This window comes from Crinia signifera, chromosome 4 (assembly GCF_055691185.1).
Source record: "Crinia signifera chromosome 4, ASM5569118v1, whole genome shotgun sequence".
Classification (NCBI taxonomy): Eukaryota; Metazoa; Chordata; class Amphibia; order Anura; family Myobatrachidae; genus Crinia; species Crinia signifera.
The window spans coordinates 203785364-203803928 of record NC_139220.1 but is presented as its reverse complement, the minus strand read 5'-3'; the positions used below and the strand labels follow the sequence as shown (position 1 = coordinate 203803928).

At 45.0% G+C, this 18565-nt stretch overlaps 2 protein-coding genes across 2 annotated transcripts in view; both read right to left on the bottom strand.

Moving 5' to 3' along the window:
- The window catches only part of DAPK2 (death associated protein kinase 2), a 49723-nt gene extending 47681 nt beyond the window's left edge, over positions 1–2042 (bottom strand). The window contains exon 1 of the mRNA XM_083183491.1: positions 1911–2042. The gene's annotated coding sequence lies outside the window, so the exon portion shown is untranslated. The remainder of the gene's footprint in view (positions 1–1910) is intronic.
- An 8162-nt stretch (positions 2043–10204) lies between these two features.
- TBC1D2B (TBC1 domain family member 2B) overlaps positions 10205–18565 on the bottom strand; it is a 43406-nt gene continuing 35045 nt past the window's right edge. The window contains exons 11-13 of the mRNA XM_083183479.1: positions 16654–16839; positions 14795–14916; positions 10205–11588 (exon numbers count right to left, since the gene is read on the bottom strand). Of these exons, the coding sequence (XP_083039605.1) occupies positions 11393–11588; positions 14795–14916; positions 16654–16839 (504 nt within the window). The 3' untranslated portion in view covers positions 10205–11392. The remainder of the gene's footprint in view (positions 11589–14794; positions 14917–16653; positions 16840–18565) is intronic.

Below are 18565 nucleotides of genomic sequence, written 5' to 3'. Positions count from 1 at the left end.
CTTACAGAGTAAAGGGACAGCCTTGGCGCCTTGTCTGAACACTGGCATTTGCCACACTTTATAACACACCGTACTATTAGGATTTCAGTGAAGCACGTGGCAATAACACATGCGAGTGGTGTGGTACCACCTGTCAAATCCATTCAGGCTGGCAGCTTGAAGCTGTCTGCCCACTGCCAGACACCCACTAGATCACTTGCAAGGTAAATATAAACAGAAAATAATTAACCACTACGCCAGGGTGGAGGAGACAGGCGGAAGTTTTGTTAATTGAACTCATTTCACACACCCTATTCCACAAAAATCAACAGAAACAAAGCATCTGATGTTCACATTTAAATTAATAATAATAATCATTAATACTTCATATCTGCCCAGAAGGTTGCTCCTGTGTTCAAATTCAGACAGCCATGTTAAAAGATGAATGCAGAAGAAATGATACCACTGCATAGATTAAACAGTAAACAGAACACACCCTATTGTTTATTGGTACGCTGTTTGTTTAGGTATCAGTGTAAAGTGTGACACTGCAGCATAACTATAGCCCAGCAAGGACTGAGTCCAGTGGTGGGTAACAGGTGGTACTCCAAGCCTTCACTTGACGCCACCAGCTCCTTTCTTCTTTGTAACATATTAGTTTGTAGCACTTTTTTTTTTTTTTAATGCCTTCTGGTATGTTACTACAAATAGCGGCCTATTGTATTGGCTAAATGAGTTCACTTCATTTACTACTGAGATTATAAATCATTTGCATCCCTTTTGGAGGTTAGAGGGTAATTTACTGTGGCAGCAGAAGTGAGTCAGATTGTCTATCAATGCTATAAACAATTATGAACATTGGAACTTCCAAGCACAACATAGCACTACCAAACAGTGATATTATAAGGATCACAATAGATGCAGTTTTGGGACTGATCACTATTGTACTGTACTTTCTTCTTCAGGCTTTATCTGTGGTTCTGTAAGAGGAACATACTGTAGCCATGTTCTGCAAATCTAAAAATGCTACAAAGGGATAGACATAATGACTGTTTCTGTGTATGGCTTTTGGTAAAGTGTTCATATAGGTCTGAGAAAAAAACCCATTAAAAACCAGCACACTGTAGAATGTGAACACATTTCATATAGTGATTGGAGCTTTTTGGAGCTATAATATATGCTTTGGGGTTGCCAAGGTGGCAAGTTCACATTGCAACTGCATAGAAATGGCAGCTAATGTCAGCCAGGCTCATTGATTATTGTACGCAACTATATTGGGCTGTAAATAAAAATCTGTAAATCTGGTGCGCATACAGTATAGCCACAAGTAACACACATGTAACTGATTCAGCACCACACAGTTTATACCTGAAAGTCAGCCCTGGTTGTACTTGGGTATTATTTGGAACATAAAACAAATCCTAAATATGTGTCTAACAAATGATAAGTGGCTGCAGTTTATTAGCTGTGATATAATGGAGGATACAGTATAGAACAATATATTAATACATGATTTGCAAAAGAGGAATAGTAAGGCAACATTTGCACTGTTCTGGGTACAGTATAGGCTGCACAGATATATAGGTGCCCCAGGTACACGCTTTAACTTTGACTGTACAGTATATGACAGAATGTGACGTACAGCACACAGGGAGTATACAGTAAATGCACTATATAACAGTAATAAGCCTATAATTAAAGTATACCTATATAGACTCAGTACGTGACATACATCTACTCTTGGGTAAGATAACATTGTAGTATCGGGGCGGCAGAACAAACCCCCACCACCCCCACTCCAGGACTGGAATCTCTTCTCCCACCCTGCAGTGTGCCCCCACTATTTAGGAATGATGCTACCTCCTGCAATGGCATAATGACATTACCCCGGTGTATACACGATACGGATCTCCTCTGAGAATAGCACTTACCTCCAGGAGTAGTGAGTATGATCCGGAGAGAGTTTAGAGAACTTTCAGACTGTCTCCTGCTCCCTCCCACTGACTGCTGTCTGTCACCGCACATACACTATATCACTGCTACTGCTGTCAGGGGGCGCTCTCCCCCTCGCCCTATTTACTGCAGTCACGGAACAACAGCGCCGCCCAGTGGTCATGCCAGGTTTTGCATGACGCTTCTGTTATCCACTAATCTGAAGCACGAATTACTGTGTTGTAGGAAGTTGGCCAATAAACTAAAATCCCCTCACACATGGACGTTCAATATTGTAGCTATTGAACCCAAATACAGATAATTATTGTGAAGGTACTTGTTTCCTAGCACGGCGCCCATCGCATCGCATACCATCATACATATGATGGTATGCGATGCGATTGCAGCCGATGTTATACAATCATAAATATGTTTTCCAAACTCGATAATAGTTTTTTGAAGAAACCGGTTTCCTTGCATTTATCATGGTAGATATAACAGCATCCGAAAATCCCTTCTTTTTCAAGCTAGAGGTTTCAAGAGCCAAGCCGTCAAATTTAGCCGAGTTAAATCTTGATGAAAGAAAGGACCCTGTCTGAGCAGGTCTGGCCGTAGAGGAAGACGCCACGACTCTGCAAACAACCTCAGAATGCTGGAGTACCAAGATCTCCTTGGCCAGTCCGGCGCTATCATGATGACACACGTCCCTTGTGATCTCACCCTCTTCATCCCACTGGCAATCATGGGGAATGTAGGGAATACATATGCCAACTTGACATTCCAGGACACAATCATGGCATCCATCGCCCAAGCCAGTGAATCCCTGGTCCTTGCACAGAATCTGCGTACCTGGTAATTGTACCTGGACGCCATCAAGTCCACTTCTGGAAGGCCCCAGCGAGCTACAATCTCCTGAAAGACTTGCAGATGTAGCACCCATTCTCCTTCCAGAAGTTCCTCTCTGCTCAGGAAATCCACTTCCACATTCCGGATTTCTGGCATGAAGAAAGCAGAGATGGCCGGAACATTGCTCTCTGCCCATTGAAAAATCCGGGAGACTGCCCTCATTGCCATCCTGCTTCGCGTGCCGCCTCGGTGGTTCAAATATGCCACAGCCGTAGCATTGTCTGACTGAATGCGAATGGGTGAACCTTTCAGCAACTCTTCCGCTTGTGACAACGCCATCCAGACTGCACGCAATTCCAACACATTGATCGGTAATACAGATTCCTCCCTGGACCATAGGTCCTGCAACCTCAAGTCCAGAGCCACTGCTCCCCAACCCCTGAGACTGGCGTCGGTGGTGACCACCAGCCACTCCCAAGACTGAAGAGAGCGACCCCACCAAAGCAGAGCTGTCCGGGTTTCTGGAGTTAAAATCACTTTCTCTATTTTCATGGGTCTTGGGATTTCCCGACCAACATGTCAAAATGTTCCATTGAAACAGTCGAGAATGGAATCTGGCATACTGAAGGGTCTTGAAAGTTCTCACCATCTTTCCCAGTAACTTCAGGCAATTACACACTGATGGGCCGGGTGACATCAGAATTGTCCAGACTAACTGACAGATGTCCCTGGCCTTCAATTCTGGAAGGAATACATGATGTAGATGTGTATCCAATATGACCCCTAGAAACTGAAGTCTTTGAACAGGGCACAGGTGAGACTTTTGTAGATTCAGAATCCACCAGTGGTCCTGTAAAAACCGAATGGCTTCTGCCAGGTTTTGTTGTAATTTCTCTGCAGACTCTGCTTTGAACAGAAGATTGTCCAAATATGATATGTCCACTATACCCTTTAGTCTGAGGGCAGCTGCCATGACCGCCATAATATTTGTAAATACCTTTGGAGCTGTTGCCAGTTCAAAAGGAAGTGCCTGAAACTGCAGATGTAAGTGCCCTATTGAAAAATGCAGTAAGGATTGATGTTCTACGCAAATAGGAACGTGTAAATACGCATCTTGGATATCCATAGATGCTAGGAATTCCCCTTGTTCTAGGCTCAACAGAACCGACCTCAAGGATTTTATTCTGAAAGGATCCACCCACAAGTGGAGATTTAGTGACTTCAGATTCAAAATTGGTCTGAATGTATTGTCTGGCTTTGGCACTAAGGAAAAAACGGAATAAAACCCCTTCTTACTTTGCTCCCATGGTACAGGAACAACCACGCCGCCCCTAAAAGGGCTGTTCTGAGGCGAGCCTCTCTGGGCAACGGTGTAGGAAGGAACCTCTTTGGAGGAACCCCTTTCAGGTTTATCCTGTACCGGAACTGCATCCCTGCCATATACCATCCCTTGCTGGCTCCAAATACCCTTAGGGGTAAGGAAACATCCTGTTATTTTTTAGAAACATTATCTTTTATAAGTATCTTTTTTTACCAGAATATGATTTTTTGTATAAATAAATTGGAACTTTATTTTTAACCTATTGTCTGGCGCCTGTTGAAATTATCACACCTATCCACTTTCCGTATACATCCAAGGTCTGAGGGAGACCTTAAAGTGATAACGAAAAGGCAGCCTAAAGGTGGCCATACACATGCGGATTTATCTTCAGATCTGGCTGGTTGGAACAAAAACATGGTTATGGATGAGAGCAAATGACAGTTGACCATTTGCTTGGAAATGCTGGAAAACTGAAAAACTGTCACTCATCCATAACCATGTTTTTTGTTCCAACCAGCCAGATCTGAAGATAAATCTTACTAGTGTATGGGCACCTTAAGAAGGCGCACAGGACATTTGATACTCAAATCCACCTCCTCTAAAAGAGGGCCAAAAGGAAGAACGAAAGGCAGCAAACCTTGCCGAACTTTGTTTGGCTGTCGGACTGAGAAGAAAAGTGCTCTTCTCACCAGTTGCCTGTTTAACATTGACTTCCATTCTGACCATAAATTAATTCACCCTTAAAGGCCAAAGCCTCCAAGGACTTTTTGGATTCATTGTCAGCCTCCCAGGCCTTGAGCCACAAGACTCTCCGTGCATTCACCAAAACGGCAGATACTTTTGAAACCATTTTGATTGCCTCTCACAAGTATACTCTGCAGCCGCCTTTAACTTTTCCGCGAAAGCAAAGGCTTCCGAATCTGGTTGTAATAAAGTACACAACGTATTGGCCCACACTATCATAGCTTTGGACACCCATGCAGAAGCAATCACCGGTCTTAACCACACCTTCAAACATTGCTTTTAAGCAACCCTAGCTTTTTGTCAACCGGTCCTTAAATGCAGCACCCCCTTGCACAGATAGAACCGTGGCTTTTGACAACATAGCAACTGGGGCATCTACTAAGAGAGAACCATTTCCCACAATTTAACATGTTCCTCCGGCATGGGATACAGGCTCAAAAACCTTTTTAGCATAAGGAGTTTTTTTATCGGGCGTCTTCCAAGTAAATCCTGCAAGCCCTCATCCGAGGAAAAAGTGACCACGTCTCTGCACTGCCTTTTAAACACTCCCAGCATCTGAGTTTTATCCACATCAGACAAATGTAATGCCCGTTTAACAGCCAGAATGGAATCCTCTATACCATGGACAGACATTTCCATATCTTCCCTCTGGTCCCAGGACATCTCTGCCCGACACTCTCCCTCCTTCTCAGACTCCACATTAAGGATAGGAAGAGAGGCTAAGGAGTGCCTAGAAGACACTTCAGGTTCATTAGAGAACTGCTCAATTAGGGTATTAAACTTTTGAATCCCTTGTGCAGTATCCTGCATTACTTGTAACAGTGCAGGTTCCACTTGGGAAATGGAATAGAACCAATAGACTGTTGAGAGGATGACAATGGTCTGGAAATCTCAGCAACTCATCTCTCTGTCTAACACCTGCACCCCCCCCCCCCCCCCCCCCTTTGAGCATGTGCTCCACTGGGTACAGCATCACATACAGGACAAATATCCCCTTGTGTCATCTGCTCAGGAGTTAAATTTAGCCCACACAATTTGCAGCAATTTAACATAGCCAGCGCTGCCTCCCCTCTCCCAGCAGAAATCCTTTCTGTCATGTTTCACAAAAATAAAACACACAGTGCAATGTCAGGCTAAAGTACCAAGCTAATGTATGCCAGAGTACTTATCTGTCTGCTGGGTGACCAAGTCAGTGAGGTAGCGTGGCTCAGGAGAAAGCAAGGTCACTCTGCAGTTTCCAGAATCTTCTTCTCAGCTCCGCGCAGCCAGGAAGGAATGGTGCCAAAACAGTGTGCAGGAATAGACCAAAGTTCCTGCTACAGCGGGGTCTGAGGCTTGTTGGTGCCTTCTACCCCGTGAGCTGCTCCTGTGGTAGCTTCTCCTCCTCCTCCCAGTGCCTCCCTTTGGCTGGGGATCACTTGGATTTGCCCATGCCTCTGGGCTCCTGTGACAGGCTGCAACCTCCGCAGAGTTCAGCCTGTAAGCCTGAATCCAAGATGGCAGCTGAAATTGCAGGGTACCCCTTACCCACAAGGAGCCGGCGCCTGGATCCCCCAGGGCCCAGGAAAAATAAGTTTTTGAAGGAGGTCAAAGAGCAGTACAGAGAGACCAGACACTGTGTGAGGATTCTATGCAATAGTGTAAAAATAAAGAAAAAATAAACATCTTAGCTAACTCTCTTCGGGCTGCAGCGGCAGCCCTTCAGCATAGCACACATTTCTGTGGGCACGTAAACCGAACTGAGGAATCCTGGGATGCGGAAGGGAGGAGCCTGCCTCTCTGAAACTTTAGCATAGGTGCCTGGCTCCTTTGGGCCCCTCCTACATCCCAATGTGTAGCTGTGTCACCACTATGCGTAGCTGACGCTCATACCACATGCAAACGTGTGTTCGCAACGGTACCCAAATGAGAGTGGTCTTATACTATCTGCACACTTGCACAAGCTCAACAGATGTGTGTGTACAAACATCCTCTGTGGGTGAATTAATTTGCAACTCTAACTATACGCACGCAGCCAACCCATTCTCCAACCATTACTTAATGAAATTTGTCTCCTAAAATGCTGTTTATTGGAACTCATTTACTTATTTAGTGGGCAATTATAATTATGCACAAAGTTTTACTACATGGCTGAGTAATGTGTTTTACATGTATTAATTCCAAAACTCAAATTAGATGTGTCCTACAGATGTTGTGGATATGAATGTTAAAAAAAATAAGTGCATGTTTTTTTTTTATAAATGTAAAAAAAAAAAAGAGTTTTTATTGGGCAGATTTATTGATCCGTTTGTAAAATAACAGGTCCCGCTTCTCCTGCATAACGTGGAGAAGCGGGCACCCATTATTGCCTGATGTATTAACACCACCAGCGCCGCCAAGGAGAGCAGTTATCCCCAGCGTTAACGGCTCTCCTTATCGGCGCCCCCACAGCACTGAGTATGTGCATTTAAAACCTGCTCTCCCTTCTCATTGGGCATGCGTGACATCTCGCTTTTATTATGAGTTCTCCTGCGCAGCCCGGAGCCAGCAGCAGGGCTAGCATTGTCCCCGCAGTGGGATAGGACAACGCTAGCCCTGAGCTGCTAAAGCGGCCGGGGGAATTTAACACCTAGGCAGCTGTTAATACATAGCCCTGGATGCTACTTACTGGGGGGGATTGCAAAGGTACGCTTTTAGTACATCTACAAAAACATAATCCCCCAGTAAACTATTAAGTGCATAAACGCTAGTTCATACATCAGCCCCATGTTTGTAATCTATATTGGCATAGTTAAAGTGCAATAGTGTGCTTACCGTGGGCCTGCATTGAGTAGATGTGGTTAGGTAATTGGTTAAGGAGAGAAACTTGTATGGTGCATGTGTGAGTATTGTATGCAGGTACATGTATTTTAGCTATTGTGTGTGCGGATTGGTCTTGCGAACGTAGGTCCACTAAGCTGTTGCCCTGCGAGGCTTGAGAGTCACTTTTTTCTTGCGAATGATTTAAAGCTCAAGCACTGAAAGTGTTCGCATAGTGCTGCGAAGCCACCACCCAGCACTTGTGGGCAACACCCTTGTAAAAGGTCGACATGGTTAAAAGGTCAACATGAAAAGGTTGACATGGACACTGTCTAAGTGTACCGCTGCGCTCGGCACACTATTCTATTCTTCCTCCACGTCCTAGTGGATGGTAGGGCATGAAATACCGGCACATGACGGCTGAAAATTTATTTTAAAAAAATGCATGTCAACATTTTGACCCTGTTGACCTATTATGTGTCGACCTTTAAACTGTCAACCATAAGATGATCTATGATGTGTCTGTCTACGACCAGTCTGGATACCCTGCCACTATATCTATCTATCTATCTTCTAGAGTCCGTGTGTAGCCAAAACACTGCCATCTGCTGGAAACGAGTGAAACTACATCTTTCACACATACAGAAACAGAGGAAATCACAAGGAAGCACAATAGCTATCGAAGCTTTTGCATACCCATGGGAGGCATATCGGGACATCGTCTCCAAATAGCGGGACTGTCTCGCTGGAAAATCGGGACAGTTCAGAGGTATTTGCCTAGGGCATCTGAGATGTATTCACTCCTTTGCCATCAGACACTCCTCATATGTGCAAAAGTGTCATCAGATTACAATGAGAAAAGATTGCAGCAACCACACTAGAGAGATATCAGGATGCACGCAGTCAGCCAAATGTGGCAGCCTGTTGTCATCATTGCTTGTACAACACCAACAAATATGAAGCAATGTACATCAGTCCCTGCTTGTATCTAGTTTATAGTTTCAATTCCTTTGCCTTTTTTATGGTAGTGTGTGAAAAGCCAGCATACTGTATAAAAAACTACCACAAACACATTGAGAACATACAATCTTTAAAAATGGATAGGGACAGGAATTTAAGTCTTACCCCATTATAATAATCCAGAGACTGAGCACCCACAAGTGATATACCTGCTGATGGGCCAATATGCATCTTTTCTGCAGTCTGACTGGGACACATTTGGGTTAACGCACATCCCTTCCATCTTTGTAAGGAGGTATAAGCACAAATCTACAAAGACATAGGGGTATATCCAATTCCAGTCGGAACTGCCGTCTTGTTGAAAAGACGGCAGTTTCCAACTAGAATTGGTCGGAAGGGGTTCCAACCTATTCTATTCTGGCTGCTTTTTTTATTTTATTTTTTTAGACAATGTGGAATGTTCCGACCTGTCCAAAACTAAGTGGATTGACTGAATAGCCGCCAATCCACCTGCTTTTGTCAGAAACTTGGCCAAATCCGACAGGTTTTAGCCCCGTTTCCAACCAGCTCACCCTGCCGCACCCTCCCACATCAATCACCGGTCCTGTTGCCGGGCCGGGTGTGGGCAGCTTACCCAGCAACCGTGGACGTGCTCACCCAGTCCCAGGCTGGTGAGCATCAATCAGCGGCCAAGTCCGACAGTCGGATTTGGTCGCTGCATTGAATAGTTAGTGTCTGATCTGACAATAATTGAATATACCCCATAAATGCGCAAAAATGGGGTGTACAAAAAAAAAACATCAGCCCCTAGCGTTTCTAGACACACCTATAGTAATCTAAGGACATTTTAGTCTTTCAGTTGTCTTGTGTCTTCTTCATTCTGATTTTGCATGATCAGAAATGTAAACATGTTTTTAAAGAAGGCAAGTGTAGGACACAACTAAATACCGGTTTTGTTTTTAAAATAAAATAAATACTATTAAGTAAGAACCATACCTCATCTGTATAATAAAAACATTCACAATCAACCTTAGAATTAAAACATTTTCAAAAAGTAATTCTCAGCAAAGCAATTTAGCCGTCCATTTCTAACGACTGCTGGAATTTTATCTTTGATATCAATGCCCTGTAATATCTACAAATATCTAAGGAACAGACATTGAATTGCATAGATGTGTATGCAGTGTCAATGCAGGAGTAAGCTGATAAACTGCTTAGAACACTCTTGCAATGGTAGTCGAATCTCACATGTGGGTTTGATATTTAACAGTTCTACCATCCAATCCCATAGAAGCCTATACACCCTTTGCTATGTCTGCAAACTGTATGCTGCTTGTAGAAATGGGTACCAATGAGGGACACCTAGCATGGCTGATCTGGAGAGTTTACTCCAATCATGTGCTGAGTGAGTGTGTGTGTGTGTGTGTGTGTGTGTGTGTGTGTGTGTGTACCTACATTTAGGGAAGAGATCCTTATTTTCAAAAAGGCATGGCTTCATACTCCCTTGCAGTATATCTGGCATTGGGAAGTGGAGTAATTGCCATTGTGTTTAAACACAAGTCAAATGCAGTGTGGTCAAAGGAGACGAAACCAATGACCTCTGGTATGCAAGTAAAAACAACCACATGTGAAATGAATGCAAGATGTAGTTTAACTAAGGTTTTTAATAAAACACAAGAAGGTACCCAGCCCTAAAGTGAAGAAAGAAAGAAAGAAAAAAAGAAAGAAAGAAAGAAAGGGATAATGGTCATCAGAATTTGAAAACTAATAGATAAGTCCAAGACCAAAATTATGTAACGATGCACCATTATATCCCCCAGATTGCCATGACCAGAAATAAATCTGTTACCGACATGTCTTTATAATACTGCTTCATTTAACTGTGATTACAGAACAAGGTAACTGAATACAAAATATCAAATTGAGCACAATGTAACATACAAAAATACTGTTATAGTAACAAAAAGATAGTAAAACAAAAATACTGTGATTAAAAAAAATAAAGAAGCATTGGAATGATAGCAAAGTATACCACCAGACGATTAATATGTCCGTCCAAGTGCTTGGATTTATCAATTGTAAAATAAAAATAAAGATTTTCCCAAAAAGTGCTAGTGAAAAACAATGGCCACTTGCCTCTGGATGTCCTGCCTAAGGGATACGGTCATTAGGTCTACACCAACTAGGTCGAAAAGCATTGGGTCGACACCACTAGGTCGGCAGGCGGCAATGTCGACATGGGTTTAGATCACCATGGCACAAGCATTAGGTCGACATGGGCTAGGTTGAAATGGGGTTTTTCTCTGTTTTTCGAGCCAACAGGTGGTATATTATGCCCTACCATCCACTAGGGCGTGGTGGGAAAATAAAATAGTGTGCCGAGAATAGCGAGCGATGCACTTCAAACCGTGTCCATGTAGACATTTGGGTAAAAAAAACTGTGAAAAAACCCCATGTCGACCTTTTGACTGTCGACCTAATGTCCTGTCGACCTAGTTGGTGTAGACCTAACAACCCACACCCCTGCCTAACATGGCATTCTTACTGTACAACAGGAATACCGCTTTATTTTCGCATAGAAATCAAGGGACAGTATTCACGCATAAATGAATTGTAACCCATAGCAACATAATCCTTTACCACTAATAGCAGATAACCCACAATGCAGTTTCAACACCTGGCTCTTAGAAAGGTCTCAGATTTTGACCAGATACCTAGAGCAAAATGTTCTTTGTGTAGAAATACGCCCAGCGTTATTTCCAAAGTCTACTCAGGACACTGCAAGGCAAAGGATCTAGTCTGTGTGTAGTCCTTCAAATAGCAAATGATTTCCTAACTATCCTCGTCATCATCACTGATTAGGTCTCTCCCGACAGAGTTGGTCTCTCGTTCTCTTATGAAGTCTGCACGGATAGCATCCAGCTCGGACAACTCCAGCCTGACTTTCTCAAGGTGGTACGCACGGCGATTGCGGATCTGACGTAGTGGGAAGGGATTCATATCCAAGAATGCCATATTGCCTAGTTTCCTGTAGTGCACAAAACGAAAAAGGTTAAAACAGGCGTGACACAATAGGATATTTGTAACAGTGTCTATACTGATCTGGACGCTAGTTCTACTTAAGGGAAGGGGCAGACTGGAGGGAAACAGAAGGGGGTAGAAGTGAGCCTAAATAGAAAGTTAGGATGACAGATGGCAGGGTATAATGAAGAAGTGGGTCTTAAGAGCCCATTTAAAGTTGTATAGGAAGGTGTAGAGTATTCCAGAGATACGGAGCACAACAGCCAAAATTTTGGAGGTGGGAATGGGAGGAAGTAATCAGTTCACAGGAGAGGCAACATGCATTTGTGGAGCGGAGAGGGCGGGTGGGAGCATAAGAGAGAGAAGGTTAGATATGTAGGTGGGAGAGGAATGGGTGATGGCTTTGTAAGTGAGTGTGAGGAGCTTGAATTGTATTCTGCAGGGGAAGGAGAGCCAATGTAGGGCTTGTAAGAGAGGACATTTCAAGAGAAAGAGGAGAATGGCAGCACCATTGAGGATAGATTGGAGTGGAAAGAGGTGTTTTACAGGGAGGCCAGAAAGTAGGATTACAGTAGTGCAATCTGTAGAGGACTAGTGAGTGGATGAGGCTCTTTGTAGTATCCTGGTGCAGCTCTCAAAGGAGCTGCTCCTCTGCGAGAGAATCGTCAACCGACGCTGTGCACCATGCGACAAAAGTTCCCTGTTCTGTCGGAGCCCGCCACCGCCCTCCGCACCCCCCACTCACTCGGCCCCTCTCCCTGAAGCAGTGACGGGTAGGGAATCTGCTTCCCATGCTGACGGGAATGCGTGAGCGTGTGAGACTGCAGAGTCTGATCCTGGAAATATTTTGTGAGAGCTGCTGAATGAGTGGCGAGAGAGGCATCAAGAATAATGCCAAGGCAGCATGCTTGGTGGATAGAGGAGATAGTTCAATCAATAGATTGTGAAATTGTGGAAAGTTAAGTTATGCGGATGGGATGGAAGATGATCAGCTCAGTCTAAAGCTGGGGTAGCCAACCCTAGTCCTCGAAAGCTACCAACAGTGCATGTTTTGCAGGTCTCCTCACAGAATCACAGGTGAGCTAATTAGCTCCACCTGTGGATCTTTTAAAATGTGTCAGCGATTAATGAGTGCAGCAGCTAGGTTGTCTGGAAAATGTGCACTGTTGGTAGCTCTCGAGGGCTAGGGTTGGCTGCCACTGGTCTAATGGAACCATATACTAGTGAGATTTGGTCTGATTTGACCAGATTCTGAAAGATTGGGTTGATAAACCGGACCAAATCTCATGTTTGACATTCCGTGTGGATCAGTGTCGGAGGTCGAACAGGCTGCACATACTCATACAATTCATACAGTATAAAGATTAGCATCTGGAATATGAGGGCATCAGGCATGTATAGATATAGCCATGCTCATCTAGCCTGTTGGGCTGCCATCCTGGCTTCCTTGTCCTGCCATGAGAAATGTTCCATTATGGTGCCCTAAGGCATACTACGGTGAAAGCATGTAATTGCACTGCTTCGCAGCTGGGTGGCGAATGCTCCGCTAATAGTACAGTATAGTGCCACAGATGGTTATGTGAAGCACCATTGCCATTCACCGGCCGCCTTTGCTTCCACTTTCTGTTCACAGCATGCCTAGCTTAGCTCCATACGGGTGCACTCATGTGGCCAATATTTAACCATGGCATACACAAAGTGACTGACACAAATGTGGCACATACTATTACTTTCGCCTACAGTTATCAGCGGTGCAATTACTTGTTAAGGAATTTTGAGTAGAACGTATAAAAGTGGGAAGAAAACGTAGTGCAGTCAGCCAGGGAGGATTGTGACTTTGGGCAGTATTGAATGATAAATTACGAGATGTGCAGCGAATCCTGTTTAGGATTCGCTGCACATTCGCAAAAAAAGAGCCTTTATTTTAAAAGATCACTATGGGCTTCTCTCCGCAGCACTGTGTGAGGGATCCATCCCAGCATGCCCCATGAGCGGGCCATCACTCTGCACATGCACAGAGGGACTCCCAGGTCTCAGACCCGGAATTCCAGGGATGGCGCTGCATCGCATCACATGGGACAGCTCTTGTCGCCTGCCCCGCCCCCTACTTGCTGGAGCTGGCTGCCCGGAGAGGGCAGCTGAAAAGTCAGCAACCCTGCTTTATATTACTGACCCTTTTTACAAGGACTGGCTGCTGTCCTGGAGCTGGGATTGCCCTAAACAGCTCTGTCACTTTGTTTAAAAGTGCAGAATAGGATGAAAAGGACACGAGGCTGGGTGTGGTATAGGGTTCCGACAGTCGGGATCCCAACAGTCATTAGCCCGACATCGGGATCCCGACTGCCCGGACTCAGACAGCATGATGAGCGCAACAAAGCCCCTTGCGGGCTCGCTGCGCTTGCCACGGTGGCTCACTATGCTTGCAACCTATTCTATCTCTATGGGGGTCGTGGACCCCCACGAGGGAAAATAGCGGGTGGCCGTCGGGCACCTGTCTGTCTGCCATTTGACAGTCGGGACCCCGACGTCGGGTAAATGACTCTCGGGATCCCGACTGCCGGGACCGTGTCCGGCACCCCACGAGGCTGAGGGGAGAACTGGGAAAGGGGATAACAGGTGAACAAGGAAGAATAGCTGGTGGGAGGGGTTACATAAGAACAGAATAATAGCTGTGGGGTGGGGTTACAGAAGAACAGAGTAATAGCTGTGGGGTGGGGTTACAGAAGAACAGAGTAATAGCTAGGGTGTGGGGTTTCAAAAGAACAGTGAGTAATAGCTGGGGGGGGGGGGGGAGAGATTACAGGAGAACAGAGTAATAGTTGGGGGCAGCAGCAGGGGGTTACATAAGGGGGGGGAGGGGTTTGAGGTAACAATAGGGTGTTAAAAAGGGGCAGAATAGATGGGTTAGTGGTTATAATCTGCCACCAAATTCTATGTTACTATGCATCCGCACGCTGCATCGGGGCTAAGCAGATAGCACCTGGAATCTATGTGCAATGGTAAACTACTGCTATTCGGGTATGACCCTTACTTTTTTTTTTATAGCTGCTCCTATTAATCTCCCTACACCTGTACAGATTATACACATTTGCTCCACTGCAAGATTGCTGGCTCCATCCTTGTAATCCTTTGCTCATACATTTGTGTTGCTCTTTCAGTAAACTACTAGTTATGTAACTTGTACATCTCATACATAACCAGAATTCTACATACCTTGCATCAAGAATAGTCCGACTGAAATAACGCAGATACTTAAAGATGGACATAGAGTCTTGTAACTTCAGAATTTCTTCTTCTTTATATTTAAATAAACCCAGAGCAAAACGAAAAATCACCTACATAAAGAGATGTAAAAAGGAATTCATTCTAACTACACACATAAGAACATACACATTCATATACAGTAGCCTACACCAGGGCTTGACAAATACCGGGGGCCAGGTCGCCATGGCGACCAGATTCTGCTTCCTGGCGACCAGATTTTTTTTGCAGGAAGCAGAATCTGGTCATGGGCAAAGCTAGGACCACGCAGGCAGCGGTGCCCGACCCACGTCTCCCCCTCCTGATAGTTACAGTGCGGGCAGCAGTGTCTGACCCCCCTCCCCTCCCGAGCAGCGACAGTGCTGCCCGACTCCTCATCTCCCCCTCCTGATAGTGACAGTGCGGGCAGCAGTGTGTGACCCCCCCCCCTCCTGAGCAGCGGCAGCGCTGTTCGACTTCTCATCTCCCCTTCCTGATAGTGACAGCACGGGCAGCAGTGTATGACACCCACTCTCCCCCTCCTGGGCAATGGCAGCGGCGTGTGGCCTCTCTCCTCACTGACAGGTCTTGTGCATTGTGTATTGATGGGTGTGTGAGGGAGGGGGATATGTGATGGGGCTATTACAGTGATTGGTGGTTTCACACTGAGGAAGGGGTGTGCAGTGATGGTTGGGGGGGGGGGGGAGGGGATTCAAATGCATTGTGCAGCTGGATAAGGGGCAGTGGCCAGCCTGCTGTATTTACAGGACTCTGTGGTCCATATGGTTTTCTACCACTGGCCCCCTTACAGCTGCCACATTGCACCCTCTGGGTACCCCAGATGTCCACCAGACACCAACACCCGGCTCTCATCATTGCCACCCTGCTCTCATCCCCCCTGTTGGAAAGTGGGTAATTGGTGTGGGGAGGGGTTGGGCAATAAGCAGAAGAAATGCCGAGGGTGCTAAGAACCCTTGCACTGGGCCTGATTTGCCGATACTTTTATCCCTCTCCACTTCTCTTTCCATGACTGTCTTACCACATTTACATCAGCACTAATAACCAGGTGTGTAGGTGGCGTAAACGGTCTTTCAACCCGGCAAGTGTTCTGAGTTGAACATGGGTTCAACCCAGATCGCATTGCAATGTAAATCGACCCGTTCACTGCAATGAAAAAGCTGGCGCTGGGAGATGCTCTCAGCTCCCAGCACCGGCTCAGGCCCCGCCTACGGTGATGTCACCCACCCAGCAATGATCTAAATCAAAATGCATGGTGTGCATCACACTGTGTATGGGCACCCTTAGTTTGCCTGGCTCCTACACTTTCATCCTGTCTCCTAGATTTTATAAACAATTGTCATGCCCTGGCCTACACCTCTATAGAGATACAAGTATGGAAAGAATGGCTGACTTCATGGTCAGTTACACGAGTTCAAAAAGTTCTTTGTCACTCCATAGAGTTGCTGCTAGTGACTTGAACTTACATAACCTATTTCTATCCAGTGCAGCCAATCAGTGGAAGTCAATGATCACCTAGCATGCATTCACTATAATTGGATGACCAGTTATTCCCTTTTTCATAAGATATTGGGTAATACAGGGCAAAGCATACACAATAAAGGTTGTTTCTTTGTATTGAACCTTCGATAGGAGGACAGATGAAGAAAAAGCAACAGTTTCTACTTATTTTACTTGCATTTGATAAATAATAGTTATAGGCCTACTGGTTATAGGCAACCCATTTTTGATATCAGGCAAAAACAGGATGAACTCCTCCTACAGCCAAGGGTAAAGAATAGCAGCACTACATACCAAAGGGCTTTTATTTTTACCTTAGATCCCTCATAAAGGAATGTGTCCCATATCCTGAAGAAGATGTCACTAACCACGCTGTCCACAAACACCACCAGGAACCAGTTAAATGTGATTAGCGTGTAGTCCACCTTATACTGCTCAAAGTGAGAGCTGAGGCGCGGCAACTTTTCACTCATAAGGTCTTTGAAAACTCTCTGATCCACCTGTAGATAATAAGACGAACAAGTTGGTTTCCGGTTGATCTACTGCAGGCATATTCAAACTATGGCCCGCCAGCGATTGTGAAACTACAAGTCCCATCATGCCTTGCCACAGTTTTGCCATTAGGGAATGCTAAGATTATGGCAAGGCATGCTGGGATGTGTAGTTTCACAACAGCTGGAGAGCCTCAGTTTGGACATGCCTGATCTACTGTGTCTAGATAAAAAGTAAACAGGTTGACAACAGAGGTCGACATGGTGAAAGGTCAACAAGGTCAGCATGAGTTCTTCAAAAGTGATTTAATTTTTGGGGACTTCTTCATACTTTACCATCCATGTGTACTACAACTCCGAACAGTAAAGTGTGACGAGCGAAGCCCCAGGCCCGTAGCATGGCAAGGGCACGTGTTACACTAATTAGCAGCCACGTCGACATTGACACACAAAAAAACCATGTTGACTGTCTTATGTCTAGAGGTTATTCATGTCGATCTTTTGACCCTGCCGACCTACTGACTGTATTTTATCATCCCCAGCCATGTAACACATATGGAAGAGTCCTTATTTTAACCATTCTGGAAACATGTTGCAATATTATATATACAGTTATCATATACAGAGAAGTTTGACAATAGTATTATGGCGTTTTAATTTCTGATTGAATTCTTGTTTAGAACGGAGTAAGAGCTTATTGAAATATGTGGAATTACCATTTCCGGTTTAGTCCAGCTTGCGGTGGTAATGGTGCATTGGTGGAGCATTTATGTAGATTGTTTATACAATGGTGGTCACATCTTGAATAGATTGAATGCCCTGTGGCCTGAGTACAAATAATGTTTGTGCACATCATTTGAATTCAGTTTGCCTTAAATACTACAATAGACTGAGCTTCCTCTCTAACCGCTCCACATCCCTCGCACAATTTGCAAATGGCTGCAATAAATGTCCCACAGAAACTAAACCACATTTCTCATCCTCACCTATAAAGTAGTCTACAACACAGTCCTTCTTAAGTTTCAATCGCATAACAATACTCTGCTTTTGCTCTCTCGCTTGTGCTTTGGCTTCTCTTGTCTCTGGAAACCACCAACGTCCAGGATGCCAGCTCTTGTGTGCACCTGATCACACTCTCCCATGACTCGCAAAGCTCTAAATGCTTTCTGAAAACACATCTCTGAAATGGAATCGGTACATCTGTCAGAATGAACTTAGGTCTACAGTCATAAGGTCGACCCCATTAGTTCAACTGGCAGGAAGGTCGACCTGATTTAAGGTCGACATGGGCCAAGTTTTTTTTATCCGAATGTCAACACAGTCGACATGGACACAGTTGGCAATGAGAATCGGACCCTCGCATCGCTCGCGATGCATCGGGCACGGTGGCTCGCTTCGCTCGCCACAGCTTTAATAACCTCCTCCACGCCCTAGTGGATGGTAGGGCATGAAATACCGCCTGTCGGCACATGTCGGCTCAAAAAACAGTGAAAAACCCCATGTCGACCTTATGACCAGTCGACCTTCCTCATGTCGACCTTTATGCAAATTCGACCTTAAGTCATGTCGACCTTGGCCCATGTCGACCTTAAGTCAGGTCGACCTTCCTGCCAGTCGACCTAGTGGGGTCGACCTAATGACTGTAGACCTAAGTTCATTCTAATAGATGACCGCTTCCCTCTGAAATACAACTTACCCGAATAACTATACTACTCGTCCAAATGCACCTAACAAC